The sequence below is a fragment of the Culex quinquefasciatus genome, chromosome 1 (assembly GCF_015732765.1).
Source record: "Culex quinquefasciatus strain JHB chromosome 1, VPISU_Cqui_1.0_pri_paternal, whole genome shotgun sequence".
Taxonomy (NCBI): Eukaryota; Metazoa; Arthropoda; class Insecta; order Diptera; family Culicidae; genus Culex; species Culex quinquefasciatus.
The window spans coordinates 115017221-115035134 of record NC_051861.1 but is presented as its reverse complement, the minus strand read 5'-3'; the positions used below and the strand labels follow the sequence as shown (position 1 = coordinate 115035134).

General features: G+C 34.1%; 1 protein-coding gene across 6 annotated transcripts in view; it reads left to right on the top strand.

Moving 5' to 3' along the window:
• LOC6045247 overlaps positions 1-17914 on the top strand; it is a 262138-nt gene that overhangs the window by 171403 nt on the left and 72821 nt on the right. For all 6 annotated transcript variants that reach the window (XM_038253760.1, XM_038253834.1, XM_038253908.1 and 3 more), the window contains exons 5-9: positions 676-743; positions 856-2001; positions 2106-2342; positions 2405-2603; positions 2665-3092. In XM_038253760.1, coding sequence (XP_038109688.1) covers positions 676-743; positions 856-2001; positions 2106-2342; positions 2405-2603; positions 2665-3092 — 2078 coding nt within the window. The remainder of the gene's footprint in view (positions 1-675; positions 744-855; positions 2002-2105; positions 2343-2404; positions 2604-2664; positions 3093-17914) is intronic.

Here is a 17914-nt window from a genome sequence, read left to right as displayed (position 1 = left end):
ACAGTTATCGTCCCGACAAAAACGATGGAATTATTTTTCGATTATCTATGTTGAAAATCTGTTCTTTTGAAGTAAGTCGATGAATGATCTGAAATTACTATTGTACAAATCAGGAAGCTCTAAAATGTTAAGGAAAAATATTACTTATTTTTACCTTACAAACTGAAGAGGTAAAATTGCATACGAACAATAGTGAATTTCCATTCCATTACAGTATACAGTAAATTCGGTATATCTTAGCTCACATTCCCACTTATCCTAAAACATATTACATTTTTTAATGCATTTTTTGCCTTTTTTGATAATTCCTTACCTTGAATATTGGTCAGTAAAAATCATAAATGTTGAAAAATCTTCGATTTTTAAGTAACAATAAATGCGATTATCGCAAGGTTCTTTTTAACCCCGTCGACCCCCACAAATCCCCTCTTTCTGCTGCTCAAAAAAAGCGGTTTCGAAAAACTTTGAAGCCGCGTGCAAAACAGCTTTGCAACTTACTCGAAAGAGAGAGGGCGGTGTGATGGTGCCCTAAACAAAGATCGCTTTCCTCGAAACCAGTCGACACTTTTTAGCTCCTTATAGTTAGACCCATTACAACTTTTCCGTCTCCACTTTTTTTAGCTCTGAAACTAAATCGTGCCCTTTGTTTTCGCTCTGTCTCTCTCTCCCCCGCAGGATATTATATCGTACAATGACCAGCCATATTGTTTACGAACTGATTTACACAATGGTGCTTTTAAAAGGTAGGTTGTGTGACAGATGCTTACCTTCAGCGTTATTCGGCCTTGCTCTTTGCGCTTCCGCGCAAAGCAAGGTGAGCAACTGTCAAATTTTAACTTTTGATTCCATCCGCAGAATGCAATTTACTACTTAAGGACACCTCGGGCTCGCTCGACTCCGGCAAGCTGCCGGCGGAGTACGCCGGCTGTAGGATAGGCTTCCCCTCGCGCTTCGAGGACAACGACGACGACGACGGCCAGCGGCCGGGGCTGGTCGTGCAGCTGACCAGGCTCAACATTCCGTGCCGCGCGGACGGCGGCTATCTGCGGTTTCTCGACGACGATTCGAGCTCCTCGTCCGTCTCTGGCGGTAGTGTAGACGGAGGCCGGGGGGAACAGCTGCGGGAAGAGTTGGGGCACCTGCTGTGCGGCAAGCTCGAAGAACTGCCAAAGCACGAACGGACGTTTCACTTCCAGACGCACCGCAATACGAGCGTCCTGGTGTACAACCGGCCGGTGTTTAGTTTTAACTTTAGACTAGTGGACTACTGTTACAATGTAACGCTCAGTGATAGGAACAGTACGGTGCTATTGAGGCCCCGCCGGGGTCTGGACTGCCGGTTCAAGGTGCACCTGCCGTACGGGAACCGGATCTCGCTGCGGCTGGTGGCGAATCAGGGCAACGCGTCGACGGTGACAGCTCCGATCAAACACGAACAAATAGACTTAAGTCAGGAGGAGGAGGACGGCTTCCGGACGCCGTGCTACAGCGGGCTCCGCGTCGAGGTGTACGAGGAGGCGCTGAAGAACCGGTGGAACCGCTGCGTTGACAGTTACAGCGCGTCAACGCGCTACACGCTGCTCTCCAGTGATAATAGCTTAGTGATTCACGTGTCCAAGCACGCCCTGCTGGCGGCCCTGGACAGCGCTTCGGCGAACAGTTCCACCGTAGCTGTTCCGTCACTCCTGCTGGAGTACTCGCACGTTCCGGTGGAGAACGTCGTGGCCCAGTGTGCCTTCGGGTGGATCGCCAGCGGGCAGCAGTTTTGCGTTGCGCCGTTCGAGAATCGCCCCCTCAGTTGGCTCGGCGCGGAGGGGGAATGCAACCGGCGCGGGGGGCACCTCGCGTCGATACGGTCCGTGGCGGACCAGAAGCTGGTGGACCAGATGCTGCTCAAGAGTCCCGGCTACCGGGAGGGGAACGCGTACTGGATCGGGGCCAGCGATCGGGTGCTCGAGGGGGACTTTCGGTGGACCGACAACTTCCCGTTTACGTATTCAAGTGAGTATTGGAGTTTGACAGGTGCTTACCTTTCGTATTGTTTACATTGATCAAAGTAGCCATTTGTCAAACGCTTTGTTTACTAACAAAATCAATGGTTTCAGACTGGTTTCCCGGCTGGATCCAGCAGGGCAACTACAACCGGCAGCCCAACGACGACGGCCTGAGTGGGCAGGACTGCGTCGAAATACGACGCCAGTTCCAAACTCCGCCGGGCACTTCGTCATCGCCGCAGGCATCGCCGTCCTCCAGCGCGAGTCCCCTGGTCGACTCGTACATGTGGAACGACCGGGACTGCGACACGCGGAACTTCTTCATCTGTGAGCGGGTCGCCGTTGAAGGTTAGTATTCCCATTGTTTTGATTGTAATTTTGAGGTTATGAAACTTCGGAACCCATTGCAGAAGGCCTGGAGCAGACGTGGCACGCCGACTGCAACAAAACGATCCAGCTGACGATGGATCGCCCGAAGATGACCATCTGGAGCCCGGGGTTCCCGCGATCCTACCCGGACAACGTAAACTGCCTGACCATGATCACTGCCCCGCCCGGCTACCGGATAGTGCTGGACTTTGAGGAACTCGTCCTGGAGAGTGAGCCGCTGTAAGTAGATCCCCATAACCAAGCAAGATCCATCCTCCTAACCTCACTTTCCCACCAACAGCTGCGCCTACGACTACCTCCAGATCGTGGAACCTCCGGCGAATCTCTCCTCCCCGTACACCAAACCCGCCCGAACCCACGGTCCCCTCTTCCAGACCCGGAACCCCCGCCACAGCACGAACCGTGGCATCCGGCGCCGCAAATCGAACGCCACCCCCTCCAAAATCGACGTCAGCGACCGACTAATATCAACCTTTGCCAACAAGTCCCCCAACCTGATCCTCCAACCGAATGACCCCAGTTACGACCTCACCAAACCTCCCCCGGACCTCGGTTCCGGGCGCGTCCCGCGCAAGGTCTGCGGCGACTGGAGCTCCAAGCTGAAACTGCTCCGACACGTGACGCACGGTCCGCTGCTCGCGCTCCGCTTCGTGTCCGACTACTCGAACCACTTTGGCGGCTACAAGGCCAAGGTCGCCATGGAAAACGGTGAGTGTCTTTGCTGTGACGCGTTTACATCTCTTCCCTCTTCACCTGCCCTTCTTCCAAGCAGCACTCACCACTGCGCGTCTCTCTCTCTCAAAGTCTCTCTCTTCATCTTCCTTCCTTTTCATGTTTTCACGTCAACTCTCTCCCGGTTTCACCTGTTCCTTCTCAGTTTTTTGTTTGTTTGTTTTGATTTCGAGTTGATTTCACAACAAAAATGGTTGTTTCTTGGTCTAACAAACCTGGATGTTGTCTTTTTCTACTACTTCCTGCTGTGATTCTTACTCTTTCTCTCCTCTCTCGGAGAGAGAGGGCGCTCACCTCTGCTGCTGAGAGATCACTTCGTTTTCTCGTTGTTTGTGTGCGTGTGTGTTTGTGACTTTTTTCGTATTGGTGTTCGTATTTTAAAATTTAAATTGTGACGTCACTGGGGCGACCTTTTTTCACGCGGATTTTCTTCTTTTGTCTTTATTCTTAAAAAAAACTCAAAACAAAAGTTGTATCTACAAAACCACAAACAATCAAAAGTAAATCTGTCACAATTTTGACAATTTTGACAATTTTGTCAATTTTGTCAATTTTGTCAATTTTGACAATTTTGACAATTTTGACAATTTTGACAATTTTGACAATTTTGACAATTTTGACAATTTTGACAATTTTGACAATTTTGACAATTGGGTACTAAAGCCCTATGTCAATTTTTATGTACAACGGTAAAAAACACGATTAAAAACCATTTCTGATCACTTTTTTTCATTTAAATGCAAAAAAAAAATATTGACAAGACAACATTTTTTCGATGGATCAACTATGGTCCCCTTGGAACGAGCTGTCAAGTAGGAGCTTTTCTGTCAAGAAGGACCGCGAGGATAATTTTTCAAAATTGATTTAAAAATCAATTTTAAACTCTTTGTGGTCGTACAAAGGGTCATTGTACTCAGAAAAATAAGCTTTATCGCTGTAAACAATAATATCAGCAATCTAAGCTTCATTTTTGGACCCAATTTTGACAATTTTGACAATTTTGACAATTTTGACAGTTTGGACAATTTTGACAATTTTGACAATTTTGACAATTTTGAAAATTTTGACAATTTACTATTTTGACAATTTTGACAATTTTGACAATTTTGACAATTTTGACAATTTTGACAATTTTGACAATTTTGACAATTTTGACAATTTTGACAATTTTGTCAATTTTGACAATTTTGACAATTTTGACAATTTTGACAATTTTGACAATTTTGACAATTTTAACAATTTTGACAATTTTGACAATTTTGACAATTTTGACAATTTTGACAATTTTGACAATTTTGACAATTTTGACAATTTTGACAATTTTGACAATTTTGACAATTTTGACAATTTTGACAATTTTGACAATTTTGACAATTTTGACAATTTTGACAATTTTGACAATTTTGACAATTTTGACAATTTTGACAATTTTGACAATTTTGACAATTTTGACAATTTTGACAATTTTGTCAATTTTGACAATTTTGACAATTTTGACAATTTTGACAATTTTGACAATTTTGACAATTTTGACAATTTTGACAATTTTGACAATTTTGACAATTTTGACAATTTTGACAATTTTGACAATTTTGACAATTTTGACAATTTTGACAATTTTGACAATTTTGACAATTTTGACAATTTTGACAATTTTGACAATTTTGACAATTTTGACAATTTTGACAATTTTGACAATTTTGACAATTTTGACAATTTTAACAATTTTGACAATTTTGACAATTTTGACAATTTTGACAATTTTGACAATTTTGACAATTTTGACAATTTTGACAATTTTGACAATTTTGACAATTTTGACAATTTTGACAATTTTGACAATTTTGACAATTTTGACAATTTTGACAATTTTGACAATTTTGACAATTTTGACAATTTTGACAATTTTGACAATTTTGACAATTTTGACAATTTTGACAATTTTGACAATTTTGACAATTTTGACAATTTTGACAATTTTGACAATTTTGACAATTTTGACAATTTTGACAATTTTGACAATTTTGACAATTTTGACAATTTTGACAATTTTGACAATTTTGTCAATTTTGACAATTTTGACAATTTTGACAATTTTGACAATTTTGACAATTTTGACAATTTTGACAATTTTGACAATTTTGACAATTTTGACAATTTTGACAATTTTGACAATTTTGACAATTTTGACAATTTTGACAATTTTGACAATTTTGACAATTTTGACAATTTTGACAATTTTGACAATTTTGACAATTTTGACAATTTTGACAATTTTGACAATTTTGACAATTTTGACAATTTTGACAATTTTAACAATTTTGACAATTTTGACAATTTTGACAATTTTGACAATTTTGACAATTTTGACAATTTTGACAATTTTGACAATTTTGACAATTTTGACAATTTTGACAATTTTGACAATTTTGACAATTTTGACAATTTTGACAATTTTGACAATTTTGACAATTTTGACAATTTTGACAATTTTGACAATTTTGACAATTTTGACAATTTTGACAATTTTGACAATTTTGACAATTTTGACAATTTTGACAATTTTGACAATTTTGACAATTTTGACAATTTTGACAATTTTGACAATTTTTACAATTTTGACAATTTTGACAATTTGATGATGAATTTAAGTTATAAATGATCAATGATTCACGTTTCATCATTAATCTGCTGTATGTTTTGATTTTCTACTGATTTTTGCTCTCTTAATCAATTTAGTTTGATTTTTTAGTTTAAGATGTTTGGAATTTAAATGATCTGATTTAAATGATGAATTATTAGATGTCTGAATATTTCATGAAACGAACATAACAAATTTATTGATGCTAATCCCAAAACATGCATCAACGCTCTCTGGTAATCCCTCGACAGCTATTAACACACCACAAACAAGTTTGAGCCCCATTCCCCGGAAAACATAACCTCTCTAATCTAATTTCCCAAAATTAGAAATTCCTCCGTGCACCCACTGTCACAACTGTGCACTGTCATTGTCCGGTGATCCGTTCAATCAACTCAATGACGCAACACAATTTTGCCAATTTTGACAATTTTGACAATTTTGACAATTTTGACAATTTTGACAATTTTGACAATTTTGACAATTTTGACAATTTCGACAATTTTGACAATTTTGTCAATTTTGACAATTTTGACAATTTTGACAATTTTGACAATTTTGACAATTTTGTCAATTTTGACAATTTTGACAATTTCGACAATTTCGACAATTTTGACAATTTTGACAATTTTGACAATTTTGACAATTTTGAAATTTTGACAATTTTCACAATTTTGACAATTTTGACAATTTTGACAATTTCGACAATTTTGACAATTTCGATAATTTTGACAATTTTTACAATTTTGTCAATTTTGACAATTTTGACAATTTTGACAGTTTTGGCAAATTTGACAATTTTGACAATTTTGACAATTTTGACAATTTTGACAATTTTGACAATTTTGACAATTTTGACAATTTTGACAGTTTTGACAATTTTGACAATTTTGACAATTTTGACAATTTTGACAATTTTGACAATTTTGACAATTTTGACAATTTTGACAATTTTGACAATTTTGACAATTTTGACAATTTTGACAATTTTGACAATTTTGATAATTTTGACAATTTTGACAATTTTGACAATTTTGACAATTTTGACAATTTTGACAATTTTGACAATTTTGACAATTTTGACAATTTTGACAATTTTGACAATTTTGACAATTTTGACAATTTTGACAATTTTGACAATTTTGACAATTTTGACAATTTTGACAATTTTGACAATTTTGACAATTTTGACAATTTTTACAATTTTTACAATTTTGACAATTTTTACAATTTTTACAATTTTTACAATTTTGACAATTTTGACAATTTTGACAATTTTGACAATTTTGACAATTTTGACAATTTTGACAATTTTGACAATTTTGACAATTTTGACAATTTTGACAATTTTGACAATTTTGACAATTTTGACAATTTTGACAATTTTGACAATTTTGACAATTTTGACAATTTTGACAATTTTGACAATTTTGACAATTTTGACAATTTTGACAATTTTGACAATTTTGACAATTTTGACAATTTTTACAATTTTTACAATTTTGACAATTTTTACAATTTTGACAATTTGATGATGAATTTAAGTTATAAATGATCAATGATTCACGTTTCAACATTAATCTGCTGTATGTTTTGATTTTCTACTGATTTTTGCTCTCTTAATCAATTTAGTTTGATTTTTTAGTTTAAGATGTTTGGAATTTAAATGATCTGATTTAAATGATGAATTATTAGATGTCTGAATATTTCATGAAACGAACATAACAAATTTATTGATGCTAATCCCAAAACATGCATCAACGCTCTCTGGTAATCCCTCGACAGCTATTAACACACCACAAACAAGTTTGAGCCCCATTCCCCGGAAAACATAACCTCTCTAATCTAATTTCCCAAAATTAGAAATTCCTCCGTGCACCCACTGTCACAACTGTGCACTGTCATTGTCCGGTGATCCGTTCAATCAACTCAATGACGCAACACGTTCCCGTTTTTCCGGAAAATGCTCGTGTATTGTCCCAGTTTCGGTCCGGAACCCCAAACATCACCAACGCTCATCATGTCGTCCCCCGTTCAGGGTGTTCTACTGTCCCAGGGCGCCTCACCAACACACAAACTCATTGTGACATTCACATACACATGTCATCGACCAATCATCCCGAAGCCCCAGCAGCATCCTCATGCATACTGGAAATGAAACTATGTCCGCCAGAGCAATTCAAAGCTTAACATAGAATCGAAATTGGATCAAATTGTCAACTGTTGAGCAAAAAAAAAACTTCGACGACAGCGGGATTTGAACCCGCGACCTTCTGCACACCAACCCCGTTTTCGGCCATTAATTAACAAATTGCTCGAAACGAGAGCAAAAAATGTGCAAAACCACCTGCTGTGCTCCCAGGCCACCACCACACGTATACATCGCACAACAATGCACTTGGGGAGAAACACACATGCACATCAGTCATTTAGCTCACTGTCACTGTCAGCGGTCGTCAGAGCTGGTTGAACATTCCGGTTGAAAAGCGAAATGGGCATTAGTGACACACCAACTCGTCGGCCGTGCACACATACACGACAATTTTCAGCTGGTCCCGCGCGGACGCGAAATCGGAAGTGATTAAAGTTGCATTAGTTGCAAATTGGAAAACGTGAAATTAATGGATGAGTGGACAGTGCGACTGGCAGCACTGGGAGATTGAAAAAGAAAAAAAATGGATATTCTCTCTCGTGCGACAAATTGGTTAGATGAAAGCCCAATGATTTTCAAAATGTTCGGTCAGGTGCAGCTAGATCTCTTCCGAACTCTCTCAAAAGAATATCAATGAGTAAACAATATTTTTAAGAATCTAACTCGTTTTAACACCACTAGATTTTTTAATGATCCATATTTTTAAACTTTTGTACACATAAATATTATTATTGCGGTCAGAAAAGTAAAGCTTAACCGTTGCGTGTCTTAAATGAGCAATCTGAATACAATTTAAGGACCCAATTTCACTTTGTTTGGTGAGCAAAGCTCGTGAGTGATGAATGAAATTAGAGATAATTTCTTTTCTCAACTTGATTTGAATTTGAAAAGTAATATTTTTTTAATTATCTCTTGCTGCCATTTTATATCTCAACGAGAAGTGAATAAATACCGTAAAAAGGGTGACTTTGATAGGTGTGGGATTTTTTCCACAAACTGAAGAGTACAAATAAAATACGTACGGAATGGTATGGAATCATTCTGCCCGTGATAGAGAAGTTTTCATAACATTTTGAAAAGTCTATAAAGCTAGTTAACTATAATTAAGATTAAGATGTTGATAAATAGCATTATTTTAACATTCTCAAAGTATCATAATTTTCTCAATGAAGCTGATTTCGAATCAAAAAATTTAATGTATTTGCGGATTTTTGGATAATTAAACAATATGAAAAGGTAAAATAAGTTTCTAAATAATTGATATTATGTGTTTTTAAAACATAATTCAAAAAGATCTCCCAATTTATAGGCATTTTCAGTAGAACAAATTTCATTTAAAGCAAAACCTTTTGATTCTTACTTTGATTTCAGTTTAAAGTGCAATATGATTTCTAAAATTTTAGAAACAAAACTAGTTTTAACGAAGTTAAGGAATTTTTTTGACTTTTCATCAATTTTACCTTAAAATTTATATGTATTCTGTTTACAAGCTTATAAACTTAATTAACTAATTCTATACATTTATTTTTTTTTCCTTAAAAATTAATTTGAACAAATTAAATCTGATTTTTACAAAAATAACTATGACTATCAAAGCCACCCCGGAATTCAAAATATGAATTTTCAATGCAACTAACACCATTGAAAAAACTTTTTATCATAAATAGTGCATGCACCTTGTGTGGAATATCCCAGCACATGTTTTAAAATAGTAATCTCAAGACAAACCTTACCAGATGGAAAATATTCCAAAAATAAATCGAAATTCTATCATTGTCACCCCGGTTTACGGTAACTAAAAACTAATTTTACAATTATTTTCCATTTTTATGTTTTTAATGCTTTATCAAATGAGAATTATTATTAACCTGATGATAAAATATAATTGACAAATTTTGAGCTATCACCCAGCCAGTGTTAAACTTATTTGGCGATGTTGCTAATTTTTGACAATTTTTTTTTTTTTTAAATCCACATAGTTAAACATGGATAACAAATAATTTGAACGTAAATTGAATTTAAAATCAAAATTATCAGACAGAAGTTTTGAAAGTTCTCCCTTCTCTAGATAAATCAGAATACATTTAGATTTTTGCAACAGTGCCTAAATTTTTTTTATTTGGTTTCTACCCAAATAGCACTCAACGTTCAAATGCCGATATCTCAGCAAATTCTGATCTAACTTTTGATGTAAAAATTAAACCTACTTGAAATTTTCAATTCTTTATCAAAAAATTAGGCAGATGCAAATATTTTTCAAAGTTTTTGTCGCTCGACTCTGGCCGAGGTCGAGGAGTGGCAAACAAAATAATAATATTTGAAATAACAAGCTAACATTTTAAGTTTTAATTAAAAAAAAAAACATCAGGAAATGCATTATACACCTAATGCAATTGGTTTTCAAAAAATGAAAGATCCGATGAATAAAATTTGTGAAAAAAAACTTTTTGTGATTTTGAAAGTTCAAGAGATTTTTTAATAAACCCAAACATGCTTAACACTTGTAGCCCCAACGGGGTCATAAAAGTTGGAAATGGAATTTCACCGGCTCATATACCCCTTGGAAAAAAAGTTAAAAATGCCTTTTTCATTGTAACTTAGCGTAGACGCATCTGTTTTGGATCTACCTTGTTGTAGGTAATTTTTGACATCCTTCCGGATCGAATGCAACAAGAATAATCCATCGGTTGAGTTTTCGCTCAGATACAGCCGGATGAAGTTGCATTTCCAACTTTTTTGACCCCCTTGGTGCTTCGCGTAAGTTTTGACCCCGTTGGTGCTACAAGTGTTAAAATGATTCTAAACGCAGAAGAATGTATTTTTAGTTGATTTCAGTTGATTGCACTAAAATTTGTATTGAAAGCTTGAACTTTTTTTTGGATTTTTTTTGCCCCCTGATTTTTCGAAACTACTTCGAAGGACTTTAAATAAAATTTGTACCAGCATATTTGAATTCAGTCCTTGAAAGTCTTAATTTCTTTATTGAGCCCTTTTAAAATTTTAATTTCGAATTTGAAATGTTGATAAATATGAGAATTCCAGATTTATCAAGCGTCAGCCAGAATAAAGATTAACCATTTTTAGGTTTTTGTCTGCCAGATTTTTTCAGATTTTTTATCAACACTTGGCCAGATTTACATCCGAGCAATTCTCTGAGATTTCGGTCATTCGATTTTTTTTTGTATTTTTTTAATCCGGCTGAAACTTTTTTGGTGCCTCTTCGGTATGCCCAAAGAAGCCATATGAAAATGCAAAAATCTGTATCTTTTGTAGGGATTTTTTGATCAATTTGGTGTTTTCGGCAAAGCTGTAGGTATACACCGAAAAAAAAAAATATTTTGCTACAAAAAATTTATTTGCAAAACAAAACACTATTTTTTATAAGTATGACATCAATTGACAACTTTTCAGAAATTTGAAGATTGTGCAAAAAATCTTTGACCGAGTTATGAATTTTTGAACCAATACTAATTTTGTCAAAAAATCGAAATATTGGTCGCAAAATTTTTTCAATGTTGAATTATCAAACATTCGTGAAGTTTTCCTATATTAACGAAAACAATATTTTCAAATTTTAAATCAAGACTAACATTTCAAAAGGGAAAAAAAATGCAATATTACGTCCATTTTTGGCTGTTCTGGAAATTTCTGAAAAGTTGGCGTTTGATGTCCCCTAAAACATATAAAAAAATTTAAATGGTTAAAAAAAATATCGTGTATATTTTTTTTTCATTGTGGTCCTTACCCATACCTACAACTTTGCCAAAGGCACCAAATTGATTAAATAAAATCCTTCAATAGATACAGATTTTTAAATTTCATTTATTATTTTGGTATGGACAGCTGCCAAATTTGTATGAAAAATTATGTGGACAAACTAATTAAAAATTAAATACAAAAATTGAAATTAAATAAAAAATACCTATTTCGTAGAGAATTGCGCATCTTCAAAGTTTGTTAGGGGACCATCCATAAACCACGTGGAGATTTTTTTTTAATTTCAGACCCCTCCCCCTTCCTCCTCGTGGACAATTTCCATACAAAACAAATCTTTTTTATTTGTATGAAGCGTGTACAATCGCTGAACCCCCACCCCCCATAGGGTGTCCACAAGGTTTATGGATAGTACGGGAAATTTAAAAAAAAATCCGAAAAAAAATTTCCGGCGCGGGTTTTTACCTACATTTCTTTAAATTAGTTTTCGATTTGACATTTTGAAATGAAAACCTTTATCGTCCATGTTTCTGAAATTTTAAAAAAAATGTGCAACACTGCCAATAAATTAGTGTCCTTGCTGGGTGTTAGCTAAAACGTTGTCTTTTTTTATTTCCTAGAATATATCATAAAAATATAAAAAAAAATAGGAATTGCTATTTTTTTCTGATATTCCCTTACTTATACTTCTGAATTAGTGTCTTCGATCAGAAATATCATTCTCAAGATACAAGTACAAGTTTGTTAGGGATGTTGTAAAATTTTTATGGAACGCATAATAATTTTATTGTTCATAGGGGAGGTTTCTCTAGAGTTAAAGATATTAAAAGTTTATATATAAGATCTAATCCATGGTTTACATTCTGGAGAAAAAGCTATTCTCATGCAAAAATTATAAAAATGCTCTTATTCAAACATTCTGATTCTGATTCAAATAAGATGAAAATTGTGGAGATAAAATCGATTCACGTTTTTTTTCCTTGGGCAATGTTATCTTTGATGTCTAAACTTAAGAATATACTTTTTATGGTTTTGGAAACACATGATTTTTTTTAATTTGCAGAATTCGTGTCGGACAAAGTGAAATTTCAAATTTAAATTTAATTTATATTAATTAAACACATTCGTGTTCAACTCAATTGAGTTTTATGAGTCATTTCAACACTGATTTTTTGTGTGGTGAGTGCTCGTAAATCGAATCTTTGAATCTTCAAACAAGAAAAATTTACAGCACAGGCATTATTATTGCACCCTGAGTTCCAGTAATAACGAACTGAAATAACTCGTCTATTATTACCTAAAAATTGTATAGTCTGATTTTTTTTATTTATTTCTAATTGACAATTTTTGCATCATTTTTGCATGAGACGAAATGTAGCATAATTTTACAAAAGATCCTGTCTGAAGTAAAATTCTTTGCACATAAGTGGTAATGAAAAAGTCATTCATGTGTATTAGGGTGCCCAGAATATGGGACTTTTTTCTCAAAACCTCGCTCCCCAAGCTGAATTTTGTTCCTTGTGCTATTTTACTGCCCATAATTGAAAATTCGGCTATTATGCAAATCAAGTATTCCGAGAAAAACGCGTTTTAGTGTTTGTCACAAAATCTCCGTCAAGGCAATTTCCCATAAGAGTGGCTTATTAGCCGTTTGGTTTTTCGCATCGGCAGCCAAGTCTAAACACTATTTTAGTGAAATTCAAGTTCCAGAAGATGCGTTGGAACATCCCCTACCACCTGGTGCTAATATCTCGTTTTTGCCAGTTTAGGACTCTGGGCCAAATATGAGCAAAATTGGTCAACATTTACCCATTGATACTCGAAGGTGAAGTTTGTATGGAAAAATCGAAAAAATGTATGGAAAACCCTATTTTCTTACGGTTTGGTCTGCACGGTGTGCTATTTCCATCAAAATATTCCCAAAAGTGAGATTCTTATTGGAAATTTAATGCTCTACAACTTTGTATAACATACTAAAGCTGTAAAACTCGATCCTGAAAAGTTATTAGAGATTTAAAAAAGTCATTTTTGTATAAAAAAACATTTTTCACCAACTTAAGGCTCGGGTATCAATGGGTTAATCTCAACCAATTTCGCTCAAAATTTACACAGATGCTTAAAATAACCCAAAAAACCGTTTTCTGCTTGCTGAGCAGGGGGTCATTTTTTCTGGGCACCCTAATGTGTATGCATAGTGCACAGAAAAAAAAGTTGAATTGTGGAATGTTGAAAATTTGGTAGGTTGAATATTACCTCTTTTTTGAGTAATATTACATAAAAAATGTGTAAAAATGTGAACCTGATAAATATTCATCAAAAAAAAATTTATAATTTTTTTGCTACAAAATCTGTCACCATTTCCTGTTGAATATTACCATCATTTTTCTCTGTGTGTCTGCAGCTATAAATGTCTAATTTTTAAGAGAATCCTTTCATCACTTCAAATTTTCCAAGAGTGCATTTGAAATTCATACACAAAAAAAAATAAGGCAATCAAAGATTCAACCCCACTTCAATCTTAAAATCCAGACCAAAAAACTTCTCTATCCTACCTCGAGAGAGTCATAACATTATCCTCTGCCACATTCGGGGCAAACTAATCCCTCTTTCGAAAGCAAAACAACCAACCGCCCAAACACAATCCTCGCACATTTCGGTACGATACAACTTCTAGTCTAGTGAGCCGTTTGCGGCTCAGCCTAGACTAAGCCTAACCAGTGCCATCAAGCTCACGTACAACGGAAAACCGAGCGAGGGCATTATTCATGTTTCATGAACAGACATCATCACTTCTGTGTCGAGAGGCAAAACAAGTTCTGCGAGCTGAGCTTTCAACAAACCTCGCACAGTGAACGTGAAGTTTGGTGAAATTTTTAGTTGAACTGGCCTCAAATCATAGATAAACGGATGATTTGGAAAATGCATCAAGCAAAATTTTAACAGTTAACTGTGATCACTGTCAAGCGCGTTTAAATCAGCTGTGGTGAATTCAAAACTGCCGTGGTGAATTTCTCTAATCATTCAAATTGACAGTTAAATTGTTGATTGGTGAATTTGTAAAAGTGATTTAAATCTATTTGTCTGTGATCAAACCACACAGTGCACGTGTGGTGTGATTTCTTAGCCGAGGGGGCTGATGCCTTTAGAGTTTTGCCAGAGTAATCAAAAATCGATCGGGGACATGCCGGAGTCAGACACTGAAATGAGGATAAATATTTTAGAACTTGACTGGCTAACCACTTGAGTTTGAGAGGATAGGTAACTTAATTCAAATTTTCATATTTTTTTTTCAACACTTTAAATTTGGCATAACGTTTTTCCAAACAAATTTTGAACCCAAATAATTGTTTCCCCTGACTTCACCTTAACGAAACCGCTGCCACAGTCTACCGCTTGTTCCGCTAATAAATCCCCCCAGACTACACTGTATGAATATTGAATAAATTATTTCCATCAGATTTATGCGTCCCTTTGCAACCGTTTTCGTTAGCGGGCGTCGGCGTTGTCTCCGGGATGATGCTGTGCGTGTTGCCTAAATCAAGGCGCACCGAAAATAGCATGAAATCTCACACAAACGCGCCATCGTCACAGGCCATAATTCATTTTCCCGACGACGGCAAGAGTCAGTACGGGGTTTGGGGTTCTAACACAATCACGAATTAAAACATTGTAAAACATTGTTACACTCTAAAAAATAACTCTGCAAAGTTAGAAAAAACATGAAATTTTAAATTTAAAAATTTTGTTCTAAATTAAAAGAAATAATTTATTAATTTGTTAATTTGTTAATTTGTTAATTTGTTAATTTGTTAATTTGTTAATTTGTTAATTTGTTAATTTGTTAATTTGTTAATTTGTTAATTTGTTAATTTGTTAATTTGTTAATTTGTTAATTTGTTAATTTGTTAATTTGTTAATTTGTTAATTTGTTAATTTGTTAATTTGTTAATTTGTTAATTTGTTAATTTGTTAATTTGTTAATTTGTTAATTTGTTAATTTGTTAATTTGTTAATTTGTTAATTTGTTAATTTGTTAATTTGTTAATTTGTTAATTTGTTAATTTGTTAATTTGTTAATTTGTTAATTTGTTAATTTGTTAATTTGTTAATTTGTTAATTTGTTAATTTGTTAATTTGTTAATTTGTTAATTTGTTAATTTGTTGATTTGTTAATTTGTTAATTTGTTAATTTGTTAATTTGTTAATTTGTTAATTTGTTAATTTGTTAATTTGTTAATTTGTTAATTTGTTAATTTGTTAATTTGTTAATTTGTTAATTTGTTAATTTGTTAATTTGTTAATTTGTTAATTTGTTAATTTGTTAATTTGTTAATTTGTTAATTTGTTAATTTGTTAATTTGTTAATTTGTTAATTTGTTAATTTGTTAATTTGTTAATTTGTTAATTTGTTAATTTGTTAATTTGTTAATTTGTTAATTTGTTAATTTGTTAATTTGTTAATTTGTTAATTTGTTAATTTGTTAATTTGTTAATTTGTTAATTTGTTAATTTGTTAATTTGTTAATTTGTTAATTTGTTAATTTGTTAATTTGTTAATTTGTTAATTTGTTAATTTGTTAATTTGTTAATTTGTTAATTTGTTAATTTGTTAATTTGTTAATTTGTTAATTTGTTAATTTGTTAATTTGTTAATTTGTTAATTTGTTAATTTGTTAATTTGTTAATTTGTTAATTTGTTAATTTGTTAATTTGTTAATTTGTTAATTTGTTAATTTGTTAATTTGTTAATTTGTTAATTTGTTAATTTGTTAATTTGTTAATTTGTTAATTTGTTAATTTGTTAATTTGTTAATTTGTTAATTTGTTAATTTGTTAATTTGTTAATTTGTTAATTTGTTAATTTGTTAATTTGTTAATTTGTTAATTTGTTAATTTGTTAATTTGTTAATTTGTTAATTTGTTAATTTGTTAATTTGTTAATTTGTTAATTTGTTAATTTGTTAATTTGTTAATTTGTTAATTTGTTAATTTGTTAATTTGTTAATTTGTTAATTTGTTAATTTGTTAATTTGTTAATTTGTTAATTGACGAGTTTGTGATTTTTCAGTTTGCGAGTGATTGAGTTTGTGAGCTGGTAATTTTTTGCAAGTGTTGAGATTGCGATCTTTTTAACTTGTTAACTATTTTGCTGGTTTGTGAATTTGTTCACTTTATAAGGTAACTTATACACACAAATTCCAACACTTTTTCTCTGAAAATGAATCAAAACTCAACAAGTTACGTTAACTCTTTTCCTTCCCAGAAATAAACCGTTAATGCCACCCACTTTGAAAATGTCTTGCTCAAACAAGAAAATTGCCATTTCAATATAAACAAACCACATCCTCACACACACACAAACGGTGAAGCCAGCCCAGCAGTGTCTCAGTGTCAACACAGCGCCAGAACCAAAACCAACAACAACCAACAAGTTGCCAGTTAAAGTGCGATTAAAGTATTTGCTCATTTCGCACTGTCCTGGCTTGGCTTGGCGTTGGCTTGACTCCGGATAAAGTCTGTTTCGTCTTCTTTGTGGTCAACAAATACTTAAAGCAACTGGTTTTGTGTGTAAAATTTTCGAAGTTCGTGGTTATTTTGAACAAAAAAAATGCATTTTCTGTTTGTATGAGCAAAATCACAGACAAGCAGATTTAAACAATTGCACCAATATAATTTTAGTGGCGCCATCTAGTGGTGAACACTGGAACTGCATGAAATGTATGGTAGTATTAGTGTAAACAAATTTAATTCACCTGTCAAATTAGCAGTGGTGAGTTTCTACTGAAGTGGTGAGTTGATTTACTGACATTCAAGCTTGTCCCAATTAATGCCGGACCAACTTAAACACCGACTTCGCACTCTGTCAGCATTGAACTGTAAGTGCTAATGTATGTTTGTGTGTCAGTTGAAGAAACTTTTTCCAACTGACAACGCCGACCGCACCAGACCAGACTGTGTTTGATGAGACAACTTTCGCTTCGAGTTTTAATCCTTTCGCTTTTTGTCGCTGGTCTGATTTCTCGGTTTGCTGAAGCTGCAAACAGAACGCGGGCGAGGGCTTTTGGTGACACTTTTGAAACAATCATTATTGTAGTTGTTGAGAGGACGGCAAACAGGCTTGATTTGGCGGTAAATTGAAGTTTGAAAAAGTTTATTCGAAGGCAAAGTAAGAAAATTCTTGATTTGAAGAATTGTAACTGTCAAATGTGTGTTAGGTGGGCTGTGGTGAATTTAAAATTTCTGTGGTGAATTTCTTGCTGTTTAAATTGACCGTTGATTTTTTGATTTCTA